This window comes from Myotis myotis, unplaced genomic scaffold (genome assembly GCF_014108235.1).
Source record: "Myotis myotis isolate mMyoMyo1 unplaced genomic scaffold, mMyoMyo1.p scaffold_m19_p_2, whole genome shotgun sequence".
Taxonomy (NCBI): domain Eukaryota; kingdom Metazoa; phylum Chordata; class Mammalia; order Chiroptera; family Vespertilionidae; genus Myotis; species Myotis myotis.
The window spans coordinates 44,876,560-44,899,412 of record NW_023416324.1 but is presented as its reverse complement, the minus strand read 5'-3'; the positions used below and the strand labels follow the sequence as shown (position 1 = coordinate 44,899,412).

At 40.6% G+C, this 22,853-nt stretch overlaps 1 protein-coding gene across 2 annotated transcripts in view; it reads right to left on the bottom strand.

The window, feature by feature from the left end:
• Positions 1–4,866: 4,866 nt before the first annotated feature.
• UBE2U (ubiquitin conjugating enzyme E2 U) overlaps positions 4,867–22,853 on the bottom strand; it is a 38,096-nt gene continuing 20,109 nt past the window's right edge. The window contains exons 6-8 of one of the 2 annotated variants that reach the window (XM_036347318.1): positions 20,087–20,138; positions 13,256–13,341; positions 4,867–4,952 (exon numbers count right to left, since the gene is read on the bottom strand). In XM_036347318.1, coding sequence (XP_036203211.1) covers positions 4,867–4,952; positions 13,256–13,341; positions 20,087–20,138 — 224 coding nt within the window. The remainder of the gene's footprint in view (positions 4,953–13,255; positions 13,342–20,086; positions 20,139–22,853) is intronic. The other variant, XM_036347319.1, reaches the window with a different exon arrangement.

The window sequence follows — 22,853 nt, the reverse complement described above, 5'->3', positions numbered from 1 at the left end:
CTATAAAAAACAATGTTTAACTTGAAAGAATAGCACAAACACCCACTAAATTAATGTACCCAGCATAAATGTTTTCTATATAATTGGAGAAAAGAGAATCAAACATAGTTATGCTAAAGCAAGACCATATACTTCTGTGAGTTAAAACACATACAGAATCACATACTGCAGGAACTTAGAAATAATGCATATTACATTCTTATTAAAAAATAGTAACATTAAATCCAGAGTATATTCTATAAATATAAGAAAGTTTTATGCTGGTGTTTGTTATAGCACATGTTAATTTTTTATATATAGGAGAAAGGAAATAACATTGTTTAATAATAGATGTTGAGATCGACTCCAAACAAAACAAAACAAAACAAAAACCCCACAAAACTTTTTTATAGGAGATAGACTCAATTTGTGCTTGCAATTGGGTAGGCAATATTTTTACAGTTACCTGAAAATTTTAAGCTTTTATGTAAGCACATATTAATAGGCAGATTGGAAATCATTTAGTTTTCATTTATAAACACAATATGTGCTTATCAATAAGTTCAGGCAAGCTGGTTAGTCTCTTTGTGCCTCATGTATCCCTCATTAGTAAACTGCATATAATTACTAGCTGCCTCTGCTTTTCCAGAAAGGGAGGCGAAGACCCTTGTCTTAAAGCTGTGACCTATAACAAGGAAAGTGCTTTGACCTGGAGTGTAGGTTGACTAGTTGGCTTTGAAGAAGGCTGATGGATATGACTGGGAGTTACACTTAGAGATGTGTGTGTACACTTAGAGGTCCGCTCCACAACAGCATGGCCAGTATTATGTTAGGAAACAACGGGAGAATGCCTGGCACACAGTGGGTGCTTTGCCATGTTAGTTCCCATACTTTCTATGGATAGACAAGAGCAATACCCTTTTCTAAAGCTACATAGAATGTAAAACTTATCCAGAATTGATAACTTTCTGCCTGACAAATCTTAGACTACTGGCATAGATCTTTCCATTACCACATAAGCAATCATTAACTATAGATCATGACATAAAAATAGTTTTATCTATAATAATAAAAGCATAATATGCTAATTAGACTGGGCAGCAGAATGACCTTCTGAACATCATTCTGGACATCCTTCTGGATGAAAATGGGGTGGCAGGGGCTGATGCAGAGGCAATTAGGGGCGATCAGGCAGGCAGGTGAGTGGTTAGAGGGGATCAGGCAGGCAGGAGAGTGGTTAGGAGCCAGCAGACCCAGATTGCGAGAGGGATGTCTGACTGCTGGTTTAGGCCCACGGGATTGAGCCTAAACCGGCAGTTGGACATCCCCGGAGGGGTCCCAGATTGTGAGAGGGTACAGGCCTGGCTGAGGGACCCCCCCTCCCTCCCCTATGCATGAATTTCATGCACCGGGCCTCTAGTATGTGCATAAGTAAGAAAATTAAAAAAATAGCTTGCACTGCTTTCTGATTTTCTATCTTTCTACAGAGAAGATATATGCAAACTACTGATTAGATTCTAGACTCATATTTTTCCCATGTCTTGGTTGAAATAAAGCATTTGTACAAATAGCCAAAAGGCAGGCAACACAATGGGAAAGAAAAAAAAAAAGCCTTAGAAATGAACACCAAACCAAATGATCAATTCATAATTATTTATGAGGTGCTTATAATGACAATGGATACCTAGTAATACTAACTAAAAACATGGGTGGGACTTAAGAATTTGCATAAAATATTTATGACAGTCATTTATATTTCCAGTTTTCAATCACTGTTCTAGGACTACATCCTTAGAATTCCCTAAGTAGAACCATCATCTCTACATCAGAATGGGCCTTAATAGAAGTCAGTACCTACATTTTATTTCTCTGAAAAATAACTGTCCTCACATTTAATCCTATTAAGTGGGAAAACAAAGGTACACGTTAAGTGTGCATCATGCTACAAACACTACCTGAGTGCCTGCTGGTTGGACAGGTACTGTGCTGAGCTACCAGAATGGCCCTGCCTTGGTCACTCTTCACGACGAGATGCCTTGGTCACTCTTCACGAAGAGATGAAGTCCCACGCCACGGGGGCTGAAAGAGCTAGCGAGAGAGTGCCGTGGAAGGAGAGGATGGCAGGGACCCTCTCACAAAGAGACAACGTAGCTATATCTTCACGCCCTCCTTGTAAAATACTTTGCCAGGCAGAAGAGAGGGTAGAGGTGGAAAAGGGGAGGAAAAAAATATGCATATAATGGGACTAAAATAAATGTAGTCATGCTAGGTATTACTTTCCTAACTTGAGAAAAATTTTAAAATTTTTACATGTTTCTGACAAGACTATTTTTATTTGAAAAGTTGGTGGGCATGGGCTTTTATCTCTCCCTAACCCCAAGGGACTAATATTTATTGAATGTCCATATGTCAACAGGTATGTAATTTTATATATATACGATCTCATCCAAGAGATCAAATGCAAGACTACTTTGCAACCGAGGCCATGTTATCTATATTTAATAGGTAAGGAAACCAACTCACTGTGGGTAAGACTTTCTCCAAGATCTGTCTGACTCTAAAGCGCATGTCCTTTCCCCATGCTGCCTCCAAAGATTTTCCATCAGAAACTTGAACTAGAGCCACAGTAGGAAGAGCATGAACAATAGAAACCTCAGGGGGAGCTTACTATGTTCCAGATACAATTTGAAGCATTGTATTAACTTACTTAGTCCTCACAGCCTCAAAGGGGTGTAGGTACAGTAATGACTGTCCTTTAACAGAGAATGAAGCTGAGGTACAAAGAATTCAGATAACTTGCCCAAGGTCACAGAGCGGATAACTGGCAGAGCTGGGATCCAATACAGGCAGTCTGGCTCCAGCGCCCCTGCACTTAAGCGTTCCACATTCCACGTTTTCACTCAGACCAATCCTGACTCTAGACCACCGGCAAGGACCCTACTGGGCAAGATATCCCGGGCAGAAGGCACAAAGAGGTGAAAAGATCTCATGTCCCCAATAATACAAAAGAGTTTAGTGTGGCTGAAGAATTGGACCTTGATTGATGAGGGGATGGGAGGACAGTAGGAGGAGGGATATGAAGCAGGAAAGATAAGTCTCTCTGTTTCCTTAATGCTATGCAGTTGAAAGATTCTCAATTTGCATTTCCTGTTTTGTTTTTAATAGGAAATTTCAGTGTAAGAAAAGCATTTTCAAACATAAAAACAGAAAGATGCATATGTGATATAGCATGGACATGTAGACCAATCGCTCACGTGCATAGATCCCCAAATATTTTCTACTTGTCTCTATGAATTGACCACTTCATTGTACCTCATATATTTTGATGAATATGAGACTTTTAATAATTATCTGAAAAAAAGGCGATTCCACCATACTTTAGATTTTTGCATACTCAAATATTTATGGCACAATAAAATTATACAGATAAACGTACTATCTTTTAAAAACTTTATTTAGTGTGGGTTTTGTTTTTCTTTTTAGCTAATCAATTCCAATATCGAAAAGAAGCAAATATTATGATATAAATATATTCTCATCAACCACCAGATGGCATAAGGTGTGAGAGTTTCATTCTGACAAGGTCACCACGCACATGATAATTTGACCTATAACTTCAAAATAATGTATTTGGAAAAATGTTCTAGCACTCAAACAGCTTGCAATTATTTCAGCCATATGTAGAAGTGGATGGATAAGTTGAAAATGACATGGTCCTACTTTTTCTAAATTTGGGGGTTTTGTGGGATGCTGGCATTACATAATGAATATATGATCAAACAAATAAAACAAAGCAGTTCTCTTAAAGGAAATAAAAAAGGAAGTCACGTCAAAGCAAAATTAACTTTATGTTCTGAGTATGTTTCTTTAACTCTTAAATGAAACTTAAAACATGACTTCAAGAAAAAACACACACCATGCGTGCTTCTCAAATTCTGTTTAATAAAACTTCTCTGCTACCTATAATTTATTCTGAAAACAGAAAGGCATCTAATGGAAGAGCTTTTCTCCACTTTGGCTTAAAGAGGAGCTGTTGCCAGAGTCAACTGGAAAAAGAATATCCTACTGAAAACCCAATCTGAAGTCTGATGCTAAAGGGCAGGAAAGTATATTTTAAGAGCCTTGATTCCTACACAAATCCAAAATACAGCACATTATGTTTACTGATCCTGTATTTCCATCTGGAAAAGAGGTCACAGGCTAACAAGTCAAAGATCTAAAAAAATGAGGTAAATGAGGTTAATGCAAAAAAAAGGGGGGGGTATATTTATTCCCCTAGTTTTGTGGTAGCACACTCAGTACTTTGAAATAAGCCCACCAGGATAAATGACTACTACAACCCAACCCACACCACAGAGCGGAGAGGAAGTCTTCGCTCTTGCATCAGGAAGCAGAAAAACTGCCTTTGGAAGTCAAGAGCCTAAGATGAGACGGAGATCCCTTCCTTAAAGCTGCCTAAGAGTCTGATTTCTGAAGATACAATCATACTATATTTCTGTACTTTACGACATACTTTCTCATTAGATGTAATATATTTGGTTCCTGAGTGGGAAATCTGTGGGAGAGGAAAAATATTAGGAGCTCTGAGAAGGATGAAAAGCTATTTGATGATATATACACAAGTTAAGGTTTTTTATTTTCCTATTCCTATTTCTATCTCTGGTCCTTTATCCTTTTTTGGCAACTCATAGGTAGCAAAGATGATTCCCACCTGGATTCATATAAAAGGGGGAAAAAATAATACTTCTTATTTTTATTATGTTTAGAAAAAAAGGGTAAGTTCTTTCCAAAGGGTTTTTTTCTGATGGTTCAGTTAGATAGTAGAAAGTGGAATAGTCAATATTTTTCAAGTTAATAGGATAATATATTCCAGACACTTAAGATTACTTACTTTAAATTCCATTCTTTCTGATGTTTTTGCTCCATTTTCTTCCACTTATGATACTGCCCAATGAAACCTGGATTCTCGAGCACTGAAATTAGAGTATAAAAAAGAAGCTATCTATGCATTCTTTAATGAGAGTTCAAAGTTTAAAATAATCCACTACTCATTAAGTTGATATGTGGCAATGATGTACACTATATACTGCAAATCATGTGATAATGCTCAGACACTTTCCATATTTTTTCCTTTTATTTGAACTTGGTAATATTGGATATTGTTTGATATAAGTAGATTGTGACTTAAAAACTTTTCATTATCATGACATTTCTTTATGTATCATTTATAGTGATGAAGAAGGTGTTAAAATAACTCACATAGAAACTATAGACACCATAGTTTAACAAAGTTCTAACTGAGCACTTCAAGTAGCAAAGTAAAATCCTGGCGTTCAAAGTGACATTACAGATCTTGATCTTTCCCAAAGAATCTGCAACAGATGACCATCCAGCCTGTAAATAAATCCTTTGCTAACCACAAAAAACTCTCCTCTTTGTGCCTTTCCATTGACAGACAGACAGTAAGTCACGGTGTCCTTCCATAATCTGAGTGCTGAGTTTCCACTGGTCCAGTTCTGACCTCTGGAGCTGTCATGAGTAAGTTCATTCCTCCCCCGGGGGAGAGAGCCCTTCTAATATTTGGAGATAGCTCTCAGGGCAGCCTCAGTTCCTCCAGCTGTTTCTAAGACATGATTTTCCAGCCACCCAACCATCCTCACCATCCTGGCGATGACATTTGTTAATGTCCTTATTAAAGTTTGCATCCAGAACCAGCCAAGGATCTTAGTTTCATTTGAATAGCAAAGATGCAAGTGACTTACTGCTTCCCTCGATCTGTGTGCCACATCTTGGAGCTGCATTAGTATTTTGTGGAAATCACATCACACCACTCGCTCATATCTTTGTGGTTAATTATAAAACCCATGCCTTCAAATTCACATATAGTTTATTGACATCTATTATGCTTAAGGCACTGGTAGATTTTACATAAAATATGATTCGATCCAGATAAAATACACATGTATACCATATCTCTTTGTCTGTCTGTCAGTCTGTCTATCATCTCTTTGTTTCTTTTAATTGTCCTAGGTTTACAGTCGTGAACTATTTAACCAACTAGATGTTTCCACCAATCTTGCCAGTATCTGGGACTGAGTTCTTACCAATGATTGATGATCCCCTTCTTGCCTGGTGAAATTTGTCACTGATAAAAACATTTAAACTGAGTAATTTTCTTTTATTAATATTACATGATTTTCACTAGCAATGTTCCTATCTATATTTTAATTTCTTTTCTTGTGACCTAGCTGGTTTGGCTCAGTGGATAGAGTGTAGGCTTTCAGACTGCAGGTCCTAGGTCTGAGTCTGGTCAAGGGCACATGCCAGGGTTGCGGGCTCGATCCCCAGTAGGGTGTGTGCAGGAGTCAGCTGATCAATGATTCTCATCATTCATGTTTCTCTCTCTCTCTCTCTCTCTCTCTCTCTCTCTCTCTCTCTCTTTCTCTCTCTCTCTCTTTCTCTCTGAAAGCAATAAAAATATTTAAAAATTATTTTCTTGCTTCAATCATAAGCACATATACCAGTTACATACATATTCTTAGAGGTTTTATTAATATTGTTTCTATTGGTATTTGGATATATACTCCTCTCTTTTATTAAAGAAGGAAATCTGAGCTCCCAAGAATTCTTAGTGAGGTCTCATTGTTCCCTTCAAATGATTATCATAACTAATATTAATAGAGTTCTTACTAAATACTGGGCACTTGTAAAGTATGAATGCCGTGGTTACCGCTATAATACCCACTTTACAGATGAACAAACAAAAGGTTGAGTAAAATCTTCTCATTGTGACTATATATTACTTAGACAAAATTTAAAATTTGAATCAAGGATAATTTATATATTTCCTTAATTTTTTGAAATTGCTTTCCCTACATTTTCTATTTGAATATGTACAGCAGTCTCTTTCTTATATATTATGGTGTGGTCATCTTTCCTGACTATTCCCATTAATTTGACATCATTGACTTATTTTATTCATTGTTTTCTCTGCTATCTGAGAGATTTTTTTAAAAAGTCACAGTATTTGTTACAAATGTTTAATACGCCTATTTTATCCCTATAATTATTTTTCACTTATCTGTCTCTGACCACCTGCCTGTAAACTCCTCAAAAAGCTTACCATAATACTTATCTTCTTGTCTCCAACACACAGTCCATTGCCTAGAGATAGAAGATGTTCAATAAATCCTGTTGATTGGAGGAAAATAATGGAGGAATGAGGACAGGAGAAAGAGAGAGAGCACAGGAGAGAGAGCAAGAAGAAAGGACCAGGAAAATTCTCTCAGAAGTCCTTGAAGTAGAAATGCCCCCATTATTACCGTATCTTGGCCTTTGTGGTTTGTGATAGAAAATCAACTTCTACCGCCTCCATACTATTTCTTCCTTCCCTCCCAAGGATTACCAGGTATTGTTCCTACTCTGTTTTTGCCATGACACACCTCTTTTCCAACATCTGTATAGGTTGATCTTTAAAAATTTTTTTTCTACTACTGGGACTGCCAATGTCCAAAGAAATATAATAGCACCAACTTGCCTTAGCAGGTTTTATTTTCACACATGTTATCTCACAGCAACTTGAAATAAAAGTGGGAGGTTTTTGTCAATGAATAGAAATGGAAAAAAAAATGAGTACAAAGCATTACATGACTGACCTAAATTCACGTTACTATATGTGGCAAACTTGTACAGGGCTAAGGAGTCTCGAACTTCTGGCATCATGCTCTTCCGGCTAGAGCCTTGCCAACCTTGGTTGCACATTGTAATTACCTGGAGAGCTTTAAAAACTACTGCTGCCTGGTCTTGCTCTGAGAGCTCTTGATGTAATTGGTCTGGGGGTGTGCCCTTTACATGGGAATTTTTGCAAGCTCCTCTGGGGTTCTAATGAGCAGTCAAGGCTTAGAACCAGGCATGAGGACTAGACGATACTGCCTCTCAAGACTAAATGCAGTTCAGAGACACTTGCCCTTGTTTCTGGCTCAAAGACTCAAAGAATGAAAGTCTCCTAGGGTGAAAGCAAGCATCCCCAGGATGCTTCAGGCTGTTTGGTCTGTCTTGATGACAGCAAACATCAGGAAGCCCCCGCTCAATATTACAGGGTACACTGGTCTGAAGGAATTCTTTTCCTCGAACATAAACATTTCCTTATGGGGATCATATTCTGTCGTTAAGGTGCTGTTGCCCACAACCAGATGTAGTGGTTTGTTCTCTGCCAAGCTTTTAATTTGCCATTCTGTAGTGATGGACAGAGAACGGTGGATCATTCATACATTTTCCCATATGATTGCCTATGATTATGAGCTAATAATTACAATTATTAAAACACGTACTGCATATTCTTCAGAGTTTGAATTTAAACCTCAGGCCATATGGAATGGAACCCTTTAAGCCTATATAGTATTATTAACTAATGTAACCCCAATAAATTCAACTAAAAATAAATCTCTGGCTATAAAGAAATAAACACTTTATATCATATTATAAAGGCAGTAGAGTATGACAAGAAGCAATAGCTGTGGAGTCAGAGGATCTGATTCAAGTCCTTGGGCCACAGTCTATTTGTACTAATTAATAACAACGACACTTATTGAACACTCATGTACTAGGTGCAGCCGGAAGTGCTTCAACCCATGAGGTGTGTGCTGTAGTCATTCTTATCTTACAAAGGAACTGGGACACAGAGAGGTTAAGAAATGTACCCCAATGCCACACAGCTAGTAAATGGCAGAGCAATCTGGCTCCAGAATTTACACTCTTTACCAATATATGCTACTCCCTCTTACATGTGTGACCTTAGATAAGTTACTTAGCTTGCCTTGGTCTTGGTTTTCTCACTTGTAAAACAGAGTTATAGTAATAATGCCTAGCTCACTGGGTTGATATATTACTGCGCATGACACGTGTTAGATGGTTAATAAATATTTGTTGATAAACAAATAAAAGAATAACACTGGGGTGATTAAAAAACATAATACAGAGTACATTCTGGAAGCCATGCTAGACAAGAATAAACGTACTATCATTATGGCAAACGTGACTACTGATAGGTTTGTGGCACAAAGAAGTGGAGAAGAGTTATTACCCCAAATCAAAATATAACCATGCATCACTATTGTAAAATAAAAAGCTTTTAAAAATATACACAAGAGCTTAATAATATCTCCAGTGATAAGAATGTAACTGCAGAAAATGAAGTTATTGGAAGTTTCCCTTTTATTTCTGAGTAGTTGAAGATGCATTCTATAATCTGAAAGCTTCATCTTTATTATTGCCAGGAAATTAGGCTGATAAAAAAAGCAGTACTGGATCTCATCCAGCTGAATTATCCAAAGACAAAATGGCCAGCAGCAGATGTAATATTTACATTTATTTTTTTAAAAATTAAGTGCTGGTTATTATTAAAAGAAAGCTCTTGAAACATTCTTATAACAAGTCCCTGGAGGAAGAAGAGTCAGGGTGATGAAGAAATATGGCAGCAAGGGCTGGAATCAAAGTCTCAGAAATTCTTCTGGGCTAGAGGTAACGATTACCAGCTATTGCCTTTGCAAAGAGGGTGAATGACATGCTAGGTTAGTGGCCCAGAAAGAAGAACCACGTTAAAAATGTTGTATCGGACTCTTTTGAAGAGGAACTGCAGTCAGTGGCATTTCATGATCCTTCCATTTTAAATTGTTCTTTAGTACAACACAATAATTTCCAAATTTTGTTCAGTGTTGGCATGTGCTTCATTTTTTCCCTCTTAGCAGTTTGGAGTCTCCAAAGGCCTCCCTATCTTTACTTGTTATCCCATAAAAAGCCATTCTCTACCAATCAGTTTGGTTTTGGTTGAAGGAGTTGGACGCTGAGTCATTCCCTGAATGTGCGAATTGCCTCTTGACAGGGTTTGATAAGGGTTTCTGCTTCCTGGAATGCACCTGAGCTCCTCAGTGCCTCACACATAGTAGGCACTCAAGATATGTTTGCTGAATTGACTGAACAGCAACCAACCACTAACTTCTGAAATGAAGTAAACATTCACATACCCTGGTATCAAAAATGATAAAATTCTTTATGTGGATGGAGTTACTAAAGACAGTCTCTCTATCTCTATCTCTATCTCTATCTCTATCTCTATCTCTATCTCTATCTATCTATCATCTATTTATCTATCTATCTATCTATCTATCTATCTATCTATCTATCTATTTTTTACTGATGAGAGAGAGAGAGAGAGAGAGGAACATTGATGTGAGAGAAACAGCTTATGGTCAACCTGGGCAAGTTGTGCCCTGACTGGGAATTGAACCAGTGACCTTTTGGTGCACAGGACAATGCTCAACCAACTCAGCCAGCTGTCCAGAGTAATACTGTCTCTTCAAGCACCTTAAGTTATGTTTCTTAACCACTAATCCATGAGTGAGTAAGGAAAGTAATGTTTATTCACGAAATCCTATCTAATAAAAGAGAAACATGGTAATTGGCGTATGACCGCTACCCTTCCCATTGGCGAATCAGCAAGATATGCAAATTAACTGCCAGCCAAGATGGCAGCCGGCAGCCAGGCAGCTTGAAACTAATATGAGGCTTGCTTGCTTCAGTGACGGAGGACTCCAACATTCCCCACCTGCCACTGCAGGCCTCTGAGCTGCAACTCTAAGCAACTATGTAACAAATATAGAAGCTAAACAAAACCCCAGAAACCTGCTTTAGTCCGCCAGGCTTCAGCCAGCAGGATCGCAACATTGTAAGCAAAGGCCAGAAACCTACTTTCAGCAGCAGAGGTCCACCGGGCTTCAGCCAGCAGGATCGCAACATTATAAGCAAAGGCCAGAAACCTACTTTCAGCAGCAGAGGCCTAAGAGCTGGGGCCAAGCCTCAAGGCTAAAGCTGGCCCAGAATAAAAAAGAAAAAAAAGAAAAAAAGGAGCAGTTGGGAGCTTCAGTCACCCCCAGCCTGAAAACAGCCCTCAGCCCCTCACCCAGACTGGCCAGGCACCCCAGTGGGGACCCCCACCCTGATCCAGGACACCCTTCAGGGCAAACCAGCTGGCACCCACCTGTGCACCAGGCCTCTACCCTATATAGTAAAAGGGTAATATGCCTCCCAGCACCAGGATCAGCGGAGCCGTGAAGCCTCCCGGCACCGGGATCAGCGTGACAGGGGGCAGCGCCCAAACCCCCTGATCGCCCTGCGGCTCTGTGTGTGACAGGGGGTGGGGCCACAACCTCCCTATCCACCCTGCTCTGTGTGTGACAGGGGGTGGGGCCACAACCTCCCTATCCACCCTGCTCTGTTTGTGACAGGGGAAGGCGCCCCAACCCCCTGATCAGCCCTGCTCTGTGCCGGATAGGGGGGAGCTCCCCAACCCACTGATTGCCCTGCGGCTCTGTGTGTGACAGGATGTGGTGCCCTAACCCCCTGATCGGCCCTGCTCTGTGTGTGACAGGGTAGAGCCATAACCTCCCCATTGGCCCTGCCCTGAGTGTGACAGTGGTGGCACCCCAAGTCCCTGATCGGCCCTGCTCTGTGGGTGATAGAGGGCGGCGCCCCAACCCACTGATCCGCCCTGCTCTGTGTGTGACAGGGGGCAGCGCCCCAACCCCGATTGGCCCTGCTCTGTGCGTGACAGGGGGTGGCGCTGCAACCTCCCCATCGACCCTGCCTTGAGTGTGACAGGGGACGGTGCCCCAACCCCCCAATCGGCCCTGCTCTGAGCCCGACCACGGGCTGCACCTAGGGATTGGGCCTGCCCTCTGCCACCCGGGAGCAGGCCTAAGCCAGCAGGTCGTTATCTCTCGAGGGGTCCCAGACTGCGAGAGGGCACAGGCCGGGCTGAGGGACCTCCCTCCCCCCCGAGTGCACAAATTTTTGTGCACCGGGCCTCTAGTAATTAATAACCAACATCCTGAAAGATCCAACTTACTTTTTTATATATGTAAGCTGAGTGCTACTTTTTGGCTATAATTTGTTCCTTAAAACTGGACATTTTTGTCTGTGCAATATTTTGTTCTATTGAAACCAATTATGAGACCATCACAATGATGAGGTGAAATTTGATGAGACCACAAGTTAAGGCAGTGGTTGTGGATGGGGTGGTGTGAAGTGGAGGGAAAACATTCATGATGTTGTAGGAGATAAAAGCAACAAGACTTAATGAGGGAGATAAAGAGGTCTAGGAAACTTCTGTAATTCTGGTTCAGGCAAGTAAATGTAAGAATGGTGATATATACTAATCTAGAGAGGTATGAAGAATAAAGTTTTAGGTAATGAATTCACTTCAGGACAGCCTAAGTGTGAGATGCCTGAACACCTGTAGGTGAGATGTCCATGCTCAGTTGTAAACATGCTTGCAGAATCCAGGAGAGGACCGGACTAGTGATGAGGCTTTAGGGATTACTGGAAGGCAGGCTAATGAAGACCAGAGTGGTGGATGAGGTCTCTTAGAGAAAGTGGGTAGAGCGGGCTGAATAACAAAGTTTTTTCTAAGGAAAGAGGCAGAAGATCACTAAGGGAAGAGGAAAACATGGATGTCATCTCTCTCCATCTCTCTCTCTCTCTCTCTCTCTCTCTCTCTCTCTCTCTCTCTCTCCTAATACAAGGACAGCATAGCTGATGCGAGCACAAGATAAAGACTGAAAAATAATTACTGAATCTGGGAATTGGGAAGTCACTGGCAGTTTCAGAACGCACCATTCAGCAGAATAACTGCAGCAAAACCACATTTCAGTAAGTGTGTATCAACTGGATAACCTACTTGGACCCAAATAATAAAACAGTACTCTAAAGATTTGATTAAATGGGACTCCAAAGTTGTCCAGCTCTCCCCTGTCTTTTTAATTCCTAATGTCTGATGGCCTTAGATTGATATAATTGAAAGCCCTAGTTTTATATGGGTGTGTTTTGTGTGTGTGTTTGTGTGTGTGTGTGTGTGTGTGTCTTTCTACTTAATATGTTCTCTGGCTTTGAAGATTAACAGTGCTTAGAATCAGAAAGGTTCCGTCTGCTGTGAAGGCTTCTTTCTGGGGTAAGGAGACTAAAGTAACCCTCTTTAGAGACTGTCACCTTGTATTCCTCCCATTGCCTATCTTTCCTTCTGGCTTTCAATCAGATGCCAGTCCAAGGTGCTAAGCAAAAGAGGAACGAAATTAAGTTGATTCGTATGTAGAACAAACCGAGAAGTTTATCACCTTCAAATTGCAAATATATGTCGGCGAGTCTTTAAGAGCAAGACACGCTGAGAATGATTATAAGATGAACATGCCCCACCAGGACCGGGGATGGGGGGAGACCGGCTTACGTGGGGTTCTGAAACTCTCCGCAGCCTTGGACGTAGCTAGGTCAGACCAGGTCTTGTGGTAATCGTCAAATGAGACTCTGATTGCTCTGAGAACATAAATTAAAGTCAGACAGTGCGTAGTTTGCAAGTTTGCTTTTTAACATTATTTTATCAGAGTGGACTGCTTCAGATAACAGTATCTTGTCACAAGACATTAAACTGATGCGCAGTTTTTAACAAACCCGACGTATTAATTCCTCCACTGATACCCACAAATCACAAAAATGAAAACCCATCCAAATCGTTTTTCAATAATAGATATAAGTGTGCACCCGTGTGTGTGGTATATAAACAACAGCAGCAGGTGTAAGTTACCTGCCTTTCATGGCTAACTGAACAAGAACTGCAAGGAAAGGCTCATACCTGTACACTTTCTTCCTTCAATAGATAACTGTCTGACATTACTACGCCGAATGTTAGTCAAGCCACCTTTATTTCTCCTTTATTATGAGGAGAAATGAAACACCAGCATTGAGATTAGTTTAATTTTGACACAGAATTTGGCCATTATCAAAGCAGAACCTGCAACTCTTTCCTGGGATTCCTGCCTGCGGGTTTACTTCCCCGGGCTAATGTTCCTCTGTCCTAACGGGAAAGCAACAGTTGCTATAAAGTATTAAACAGGAACTGTGAAATAGTCTCTTAAAAACTGCCTTTTCCAATTTTTTTCCTACAGATTTCTTGAGGGCAGAGATTCTCAACATTCTACAAACAAAACGTTACTCTGGGATATTTTTCAGACCCGTGAGCTCACTACCTGACTGGCTGAGATGGTTGAGCATCAAATGTAAAAGGCCTTATGTCTGTGTTCCATTTTAGGTTCCCAGCTTTTTGGAGGAAGAAACAACTTTCCCGTTAGAACAGGTCTACTGGCATTAATTTTTATAGGTGCCTGAGAGTAAATATTTGACTACATTTTGAAACGAATGGGGCAATATCTAAATGTGTTAACGCATTCATTTCTTTAACTGACAATGGCAGACACCTCATTTTAAGACTAACATTTTTCAAACGTGTTATTGCTTTTGCAATCACACCTACGTAGGAATCTGAAACTTGGTGAAGATAAATGAATCACGGCTACTATTGCTTCCAGAACTACAAGGTGGTGCTTTCTACTACTAAATGATATACTAAACTAACATTAATTTCCCAAAGAAATGTTTCGGCATTTGGCAAGGGAGGTAACGAAATGAAAGGCTGCATTATGTCTCCTGCATGAAAAAGCTGGTGATCAATTTGCTGTCACAGATCACTTAGCAGACAACAATGACCCAAGAGGAAGGAAACTGTCAACACACTGTCTCTGAAAAAAAATACACCATCTTCAGGCACAATAGTCTCCATTGTCTTCTGTCTGTTTGACGAGGACCCCTGACCCTCCCCTCCTCCCCAACAGTGTCCTGCTCAGTTTCAGACTGTTAGCCTCGGGGGCTTTCTTCTCTTCCTCCAGAATAATTAAAAATATTACTCTAAAAGGCACCACTTCAGTATAGCTTGAATATGCAAAGAATGCCCTAAACACCTGGGAATATTTGCATTTTCACTTCTGTAAAGGAAACGGCCCCTTAAAAGAAGAGAATGGTAACGATTTTACTACTATTCAGGTAGACGGCTAAGTTTACAGGGATAGACTCAGGATAAAAAATACACGTTTATAGTTTCAGCCAATACCAGGACTTTATGAAGCCTTACGAATATGAAAAAGTAGACGACATCATGTAAAACTGAACATCAGAGCTCATTACCGGGGAAAATAAGATGTCTACCTGAATTAGTCAATAGCACCGCTTTACATATTAACATCGTGAAGTGTTACAGCATCTAACACAAGCATCTGGAGAGGATGATGGCAGGTACTTCTCTGGCAATGGCAGTAAGCAGAAGAGGTTGGAATAGGGAGAGGTAACTTTGTTTTGGAGCCAAGAGGGAAAGAGTGACTTGTGTTGTGGCCCTGGAAACAAGGAAAGCAGCATTTTCAGCCAGGGAAACACGGCAATTAACAGCTCCCATGGGGAGGAGCCTGGCCTGTGCGTACAGGGCGTGCTGGGGGTAAGATGATAGTAACAAGATAATCGACGAGAGTGGAGAGTTCCAATTCCAGAGGCATTGGAATTTGATAAAATAAGCGAAACTGGGCAATGCAGGGACTTCAGATTTAGGCAGAGAATGGATTAGAGTTGACTCAGTCATCTTGATTTATTAGGTGATAGAGAGCCATCAGAAGTTCTCCAACAAGGCAAGCAAATTATGAAATCAGTGTGTAAGAGGTTTTTTCTGGCATTAGTATGCAGGGCGGATTGTATGGGAAATTAAATGCTGGGGGACAACTGAAGAAACAAATGTAATAATCCAGGCAAGAGACACAGAGAGCTAATACTAGGATGGGAGCAAAGATTATGAAAGGGGGGAGATGAATCAACAGCAAAGAACAGACTGGACTGCTTAGGGTGTGAAAGGTGAAGGAATTTGAGGGTCAAATATTCTCCTAAAGCCCAGATGACCGGTTCGTTTTGCTATTAATAGAAAGCACCTAGAGAAACCGAAGTAAAATATGAGTTTAATTTTAAACACGGGTTTTAGGTGCTGACCTTTAGGAGTGTGATTGAGAAATTGAGACTGGAAATAGGAGATTTGGGTCAAATCAACATAAAGGTTGATAGATGACGCCATTAGGGAAAGCAAACTCCAGAAGAGTAATTAAGTGTTTAGAAAAGAAAGAGCAGAAACCAGTTCATAGCTGAGAGGAGCCAGTGAAAGAAACAACAGGGAAATTTCGGGGAGCAGAGAACTGTGCTAGTGCTATTTCGGGGAAGCAACATGCCAGCCGTAACAAAGCCTAAGGACTAAGCCTCTAGTGTCTCTGGGTATGGAGTCATTTAGCATCCTGATTAAGAGCACCAGCTCTGGAATCACCTGGCCCGGGAGGAAGCACTCTGGCACTGTGGCTTCCTGGCTGGGAAAAGGCCCTAACCCTCTACTCCTGTTTCCTCACCTATAAAACCAAGGGAGAGAGAGAGAGAGAGAGAGAGAGAGAGAGAGAGAGAGAGAGAGAGAGAGAGAGAGAGAGAGAGAGAGAGAGAGAGAGAGAGAGTGTCTGTCCCGCGTTCCTTGTGAGCACTCAATGAAATCAACTATGGAAAGAGCTAAGGAGAGGCTTCAGTACCCCTCAGTGCCCAGTGTCAGCTGGTCATCTGAACAGACTCAGATAAGTACCTCATCACTTCTCTCCTGCAAACTCTAAACAGCTTCCTAACTGTTTTTCTATCTCAGTCTCTCCCTATTCCAGGTTACCATGTCTCTGTGTGAAAGACACCTTTGATTTCCTAATTCCATAGGATGAAATCTAAACTCTGATAGAACTCCAGGTTCTTCATCATCAAGTCTTTTCCAACCTTTACTCCCACCATCCACGCACACACCCAGAGGCACCATCGTATGGAACCTCCGGCTGACCCTGAGCACACTGTAACATCCCATGTCGGTGACTGTGCAAGCAGTTCCAGCCAGAGACTCCTTTGCTCTCTGTGCTGACAAACTCTTACTTAACGAGGTTCTGGTCCGGTAAAATCTTATGTATAGGAAGGCTGTCACAGGGGACATTGTGGTTGCCTCCTGAACAACTAGTTTGTTCTTCTCCCAGTGTGTAAATGTCATTCGATCTGATGGAACTGCCCCCACCCCTGGCTCTAAGTCAGGGCCTGGTGAATTCAGGGCTGTCCAACAATGGTGACAAGTTCGGGGATAGGAACCTGACCTAAAAAGATCCAATTGGAGCAAAATTTATTCTCACATTCTAGTACATCTTGATATCTAGGAATGTCAATCTTCTTTGTCCTTCTTCTTCAATTGCCTTGCTAGTCTAAATCCTTTGCATTTCTAGATACATTTTACTAGTATTTATTTTTCATTTTTATTCTTTAAAGTATTACATATGTCTCCTTTTTCCCCAGTGACCCCCCCCCCCACCCCACCCCCAGGTGTCTGTGTCCATTGGTATGCTAATATGCATGCATATAAGTCCTTTGGTTGATCTCTTAACCACCCCCACCCTCACCTTCTCTCTGACGTTGGACAGTCTGATCAGTGTTTCTTAGTCTCTGAATTTAGTTCTGTTCATCAGTTTATGTTGTTCATTATATCCCACATATGAGTGAGATCATGACCTGACTGGTTTATTTTGCTTAGCATAATGCTCTCCAGGTCCATCCATGCATGCTGTTGCAAATGATAAAAGTTCATTCTTTTTTATAGCAGTGTAGTATTCCATTGTGTAGATGTACCACAGGTTTTTTTAAAAATATATATTTTATTGATTTTTTACAGAGAGGAAGGGAGAGGGATAGAGAGTTAGAAACATTGTTGAGAGAGAAACCGATCAGCTGCCTCCTGCACACCCACTACTGGGGATGTGCCCGCAACCAAGGTACATGCCCTTGACCAGAATTAAACCTGGGACCCTTCAGTCTGCAGGCCGATGCTCTAACTACTGAGCCAAACCGGTTAGAGCTGTACCACAGTTTTTTAATCTACTCATCTGCTGATGGGCACTTAGGCTATTTCTAAATCTTAGCTATGGCAAATTGTGCTGAGGATCACCTTGTTGATTCCAGAAAAATACTGCTAAGATTTTGACTGAGATTGAATTGAATCCATAGATTAATTTGGGAAGAATTGGCATTACGGTAATGTTGACTATTCCCAAGTTGCAAACATTGTATATCTCTATTTCTTTAGGTCTTTAAAATTTCCCCCCAGATTTTACAGTTTTCAATATAGTTGTCTTTGTTAAATTTTGTTGTTGTAGCAGTGTTTTTAAAATTTCACTTTCTATGTGTTGGTTGCTAGTATACAAAAATATAGTTGATTTTTAAATGTTCACCTTGTAGTCAGGGTTGTTGCTGAATTCACTCATTAATCTTCAAGCTTTGTATATTCATTTTGATTTTACTATGTAAATAATCCTATTATCCTATATAATAAAACCCTAATATGCAAATTGATCCAACTTCAGAACTGGTTGCTATGACGTGCACTGACCACCAGGGGGCAGACACACAATGCAGGAGCTGCCCCCTGGTGGTCAGTGTGCTCCCACAGGGGGAGCTCTGCTCAGCCAGAAGCTGGGCTCATGGTTGGCGAGCGCCACGGCAGTGGTGGGAGCCTCTTCCACCTTGGTGGTAGCTCTAAGGACCCTTCGGGGGATGTCTACCTGCCAGCTTAGGCAGGTGCATAACCCCTGAGGAGTCCCAGACTGTGAGAGGGTACAAGCCAGGCTGAGGGACCGCCCCCTCCCCCCAGTGCATGATTGTCGTGCACCAGACCTCTAGTCTGTTAATAAAGATACTTACTTCGTTCTTTCCAAACTTCAGAGCTTATCTTTCTTTTCCTTGCCTCACTGCACTAGCTAGGACCTCCAGTATAGTGTTAACTAGAAGTGGTGATAATGGGATACTTGTCTTGTTCCTAAACTCAGAAGAAAAAGCGTTCCAACATTTCACATTTAAGTATAAGGTTATTGGGATAAGGAAATTATCTTTCATTCTTAGCTTGCTGAGAATTTTTATCATGAATGGGTGTTAAATTCTAGCAAATATATTTTCTGGATTAATTGAGATCATTTTGTGCCCCCCTCCCCTTTATTTAACAGGGTGAGTTACACTGATTGATTTTCAAATTTTAACCCACCCAACTTTCCTGAAATCAAGCCCCCTTGGTCATGATGTAGTATCATGTTTTATTTATCAGTGGATTCAATTTGCTAATATTTTGATTAGATTTATGCACCTGTGTTTCTGAGAGATATTGGTCTATATATTTTAAAAAAATATATTTTATTGATTTTTTTTACAGAGAGGAAGGGAGAGAGATAGAGAGTTTGAAACATTGATGAGAGAGAAACATCGATCAGCTGCCTCCTGCACAACCCCTCCTGGGATGTGCCCGCAACCAAGGTACATGTCCTTGACCGGAATTGAACCCCGGGGCCCTTCAGTCCAAAGGCCGACGCTCCATCCACTGAGCCAAACCGGTTAGGCTATAATTTGTCTTTCTTGAAATAATCTCATATTTTAGAATCAGAGTTTGGAAGTTTGGAAGTATACCCATTTCCTCCACCCACTGAAAAAAGTTATGATACCTTTATTCAAATAAATTTTTTTTGAAATAACTAGATTTATAAAAAGAGTTGCAAAGATAGTTGACTATTTTTAGATTAACTTAAAGTATAATTTGCATTCAGTAAAACACAGATATTAAGCATACAAATTGATGACTGTTGACAAAAGACTACATCTATATAACCAGAAAGCCAAACAACATATACCTGCAGAACGATATAGGAGAACACTGACCTATACCTGGTGCGTGGGTTCAAGGCTGAATTTATGCCACATTGTCAGGTTGTCTCCAAAAAGGTACAGTGGCTTCTGCCCTTATCCTCACCATTTTCTCTAGAACCTACCTTCTCCTAAATCGCTTGGATTTCTGCTGTCTATAATGATTTGTACTCACTATGTTCACAGCATGCTTTTTCTTTTCAACACTATCAAAATTAAAAGACTAGGTGAGTTCATATAGTTCCTTTCAACATTAATGTAATCACCTAGAAAGAATTCAATAATTTTCCACGTTCTCCCTGAAAACATTTTAAAAATGTATTGTAAGAGGAAAGATATCTTCTTCCTTTTCTGAGTCAAAAAATAATTCAATTTTGAGAGATCATGTAAACAGTTTAAATAAACAGCCCTTTAGTAAATAAATTGCCATAGAATTGTATGAAGAAAAACTTACCTGATTAATTTATCTGAGTCTTTGAATAAATCAGAGCTGCTGTCTTTATTCACTGTGAAGAAAAGATTCTGCTTTACTTAGAAGATTGAATACATGGCTTTATGTGCACTCTTTCCAAACCCTCAATAAAATGGTAATAGGGGAATTAAAATAAGGTATAAAACCTCAAGGAGAGCCAACAAAGATGGCAAGAGAAAAATTTCAAGATGGAAACCGGTGGAAAGGGCTAACTGTCTAGCAGGATGTAGATATCTGAAACAAAACTACGTGATGGGTGGGGGTGGAGGGGGTGGGAGGGTGGGGGCAATAAAAAGCAGGCAGATTTACACTTCAGAACGTGAGTAACAATCCAGAAACTGGAGGTGCCAGATACCTCAGAAAGGTGAGAGGAACAGCGCAGCCAACCAAGATCGACCCCCTCATCCTGTGCACCCAGATGGTCACCACTGCCCAGGTAGGAGGAAGGAGGTGTACTCTCTGGAGAAACTGAGTCAGAGAGGCTCAAGCCTGGAGGAGACTAGGCACAAAGCAGAACAAGAGTGTGGTAAGGGACTGAAAGTGGTGACTAAATCAAATAATTCATATTGAAGAGATAAAATGCCCACTCTCCCCCACTGTCCTGCTCCCAGAGTGTGAGCAGCTAGCATCTCTCTCCCAGATTTATCTCAGGGGAAATAGTCAAGCCTAACTAACGGCTTCAAGCCTAACCAATGGTAACTAATGGTACCCTCCACGGAATAACCCTGCAATGAAACAAAACCGTCCACAAGTCCAGTCTGTAGTTAAATAGTCCCCATCTTTTTAATGACTGATTTCCATTCACCATATGAATAGTCAAAGATCCTAGACATTTGAGTAAATTCAATATCATGAAAGAGAGTCATCAAAACAAATAAACAGGGAGAAAAACAGAGACATACTTTTCTGAAAATTTTCTAGAATATAGAACAAAAAAACAAAGAGACGGATAACAGGAAAAAGTAGATTTTTTTAAGAATTAAAGGATCAATAGATCCCACATCTAAGTATCTGGATATTTAAATGAAAGCACAGGGAAAATGAAGGGAAAATAAATTATAAAAGAAATTACATAAGAAAAATGTCCAGAACTAAAGGATTAAAGTTTTAAAAATCAGATTTAAACCACCTATCAAATGCCCTACATGTGAACCGAGGAGAAAAAAACAAACAAAACAAAACACACACAAAAACGACATCAAGAAACGTTATCAAGAAAGTTCTGATCACTGGGAATAAAGAGAAGAATTTAAAGCTTCCAGAAAGACAATCCATTGCATGTGAGCAACTGGCCCTCTGAAGGAAATCAGGCTTCTTAAGAGCAACCCTGGCAACAAGAAGGCAACAGGGTCTTTACAATTGAGAGGAAACTGTCTCCAAACCTGCCAAAGCATTATCTGTGTTGTTGCTCACTTGCTGGGTGATTTGGCAATTTGGACAGCTTTTCTGTGCGGTTTGATGGCAAAGTTGAAGAAGTGAAAGGGGTGAAGGCTGATGCCTACCAGACAGGAGGACAAAAGGAAAGGACAATTTTTGTTTAGTTTCCTTCTCATCCTTTCTCTCTGCAGGGCAAACACAAAATCGGTTGCATAGAATCATCTGTTGTAGAAAATGCTTTTAAAACGAGCTTTTAAATCTCCATTCACCAGAATATGGACATAGCTTTGTTACAGAATCTCTCTTTATAATGATAGTCCTGCAGGGCTCAACAAAAGGTTAAGTGATATGTATCCTTCCTGCATTCATTCATGAATGATTACTGAGTGCAGAGGATACAGAGGATACAGCCGTGGATGCGATGGTGTCTGGCAGGTTACAAATGTGGTCAGGGTAAAGCAATGTGACTCCTCTGTGTACAAACAGGCCTCAAAACCGTCAGGGAATGTTTGAGGAACCTCCTGGCAACCATGACAAACCAGAAAAGATGCCTGATCCAAACGGCTTCATTTGCATCAGACCCAGAGGCCCTGTGGAGAAACATCTGAACTTGGTTCCAATTGTACAGACCTCGCTAATGGACCAGCAGGTTTTAGAAGGGGACCGGGAAAAGAGAGACTGGGCATCTGAGAGATAAAACACATGAGAGAGAAGTAAGAACAGAGGAATAAGTTGAAACAGCAAGGCCTGCTGACTAAAGAGGTGATGATGCCGGCTACTATGCAAGGTTGTGCACTGCAGAAGAGGAGGGGCAGGATAGAAAGGAAATAACCATGTCACTACGGGCCCAACCCTCCCTTGTGGCAAACCCTTCTGGGCATAGGAGCCAACAGCCTTGTTCTGCTAACTGCAGAAACAGGAGCCATGGAGGTGATGGAGTTAGGAGTCATGTAGAGGTTACTGGCAGAATGAAAGTGATCAAACCAAGGGTATCTTATAAACATTAGTCAATAGAGAGAAAGACTGAAGAGCCTCAGATACCATTTCCACATAGTCACTTAGAAGGAATACCTGGAGGTGGTGGAGGGTAGGGGGTGGGCGTACTGTCTAAAAAAAAAAAAAAAAGAAAGAAAGAAAAAGAAAAAAGCTGAGCATTTTGCTAACCAAGAGGAAGGGAATCCCAGATCAGTAATACCTGGGGTGCTGCCAGTGAAATCTAGGAAATATCCATTATAGATCAAAGAATTAAAACTAGATGTCGTAGCTTTATGATGGGTAGACTAGTTTTAATTGGCACCATCCATGCATATGACCATTACATTCAAAGATACTAAGCTGACAATCTTTGATAATCTTTAAAAAAGATCACGTA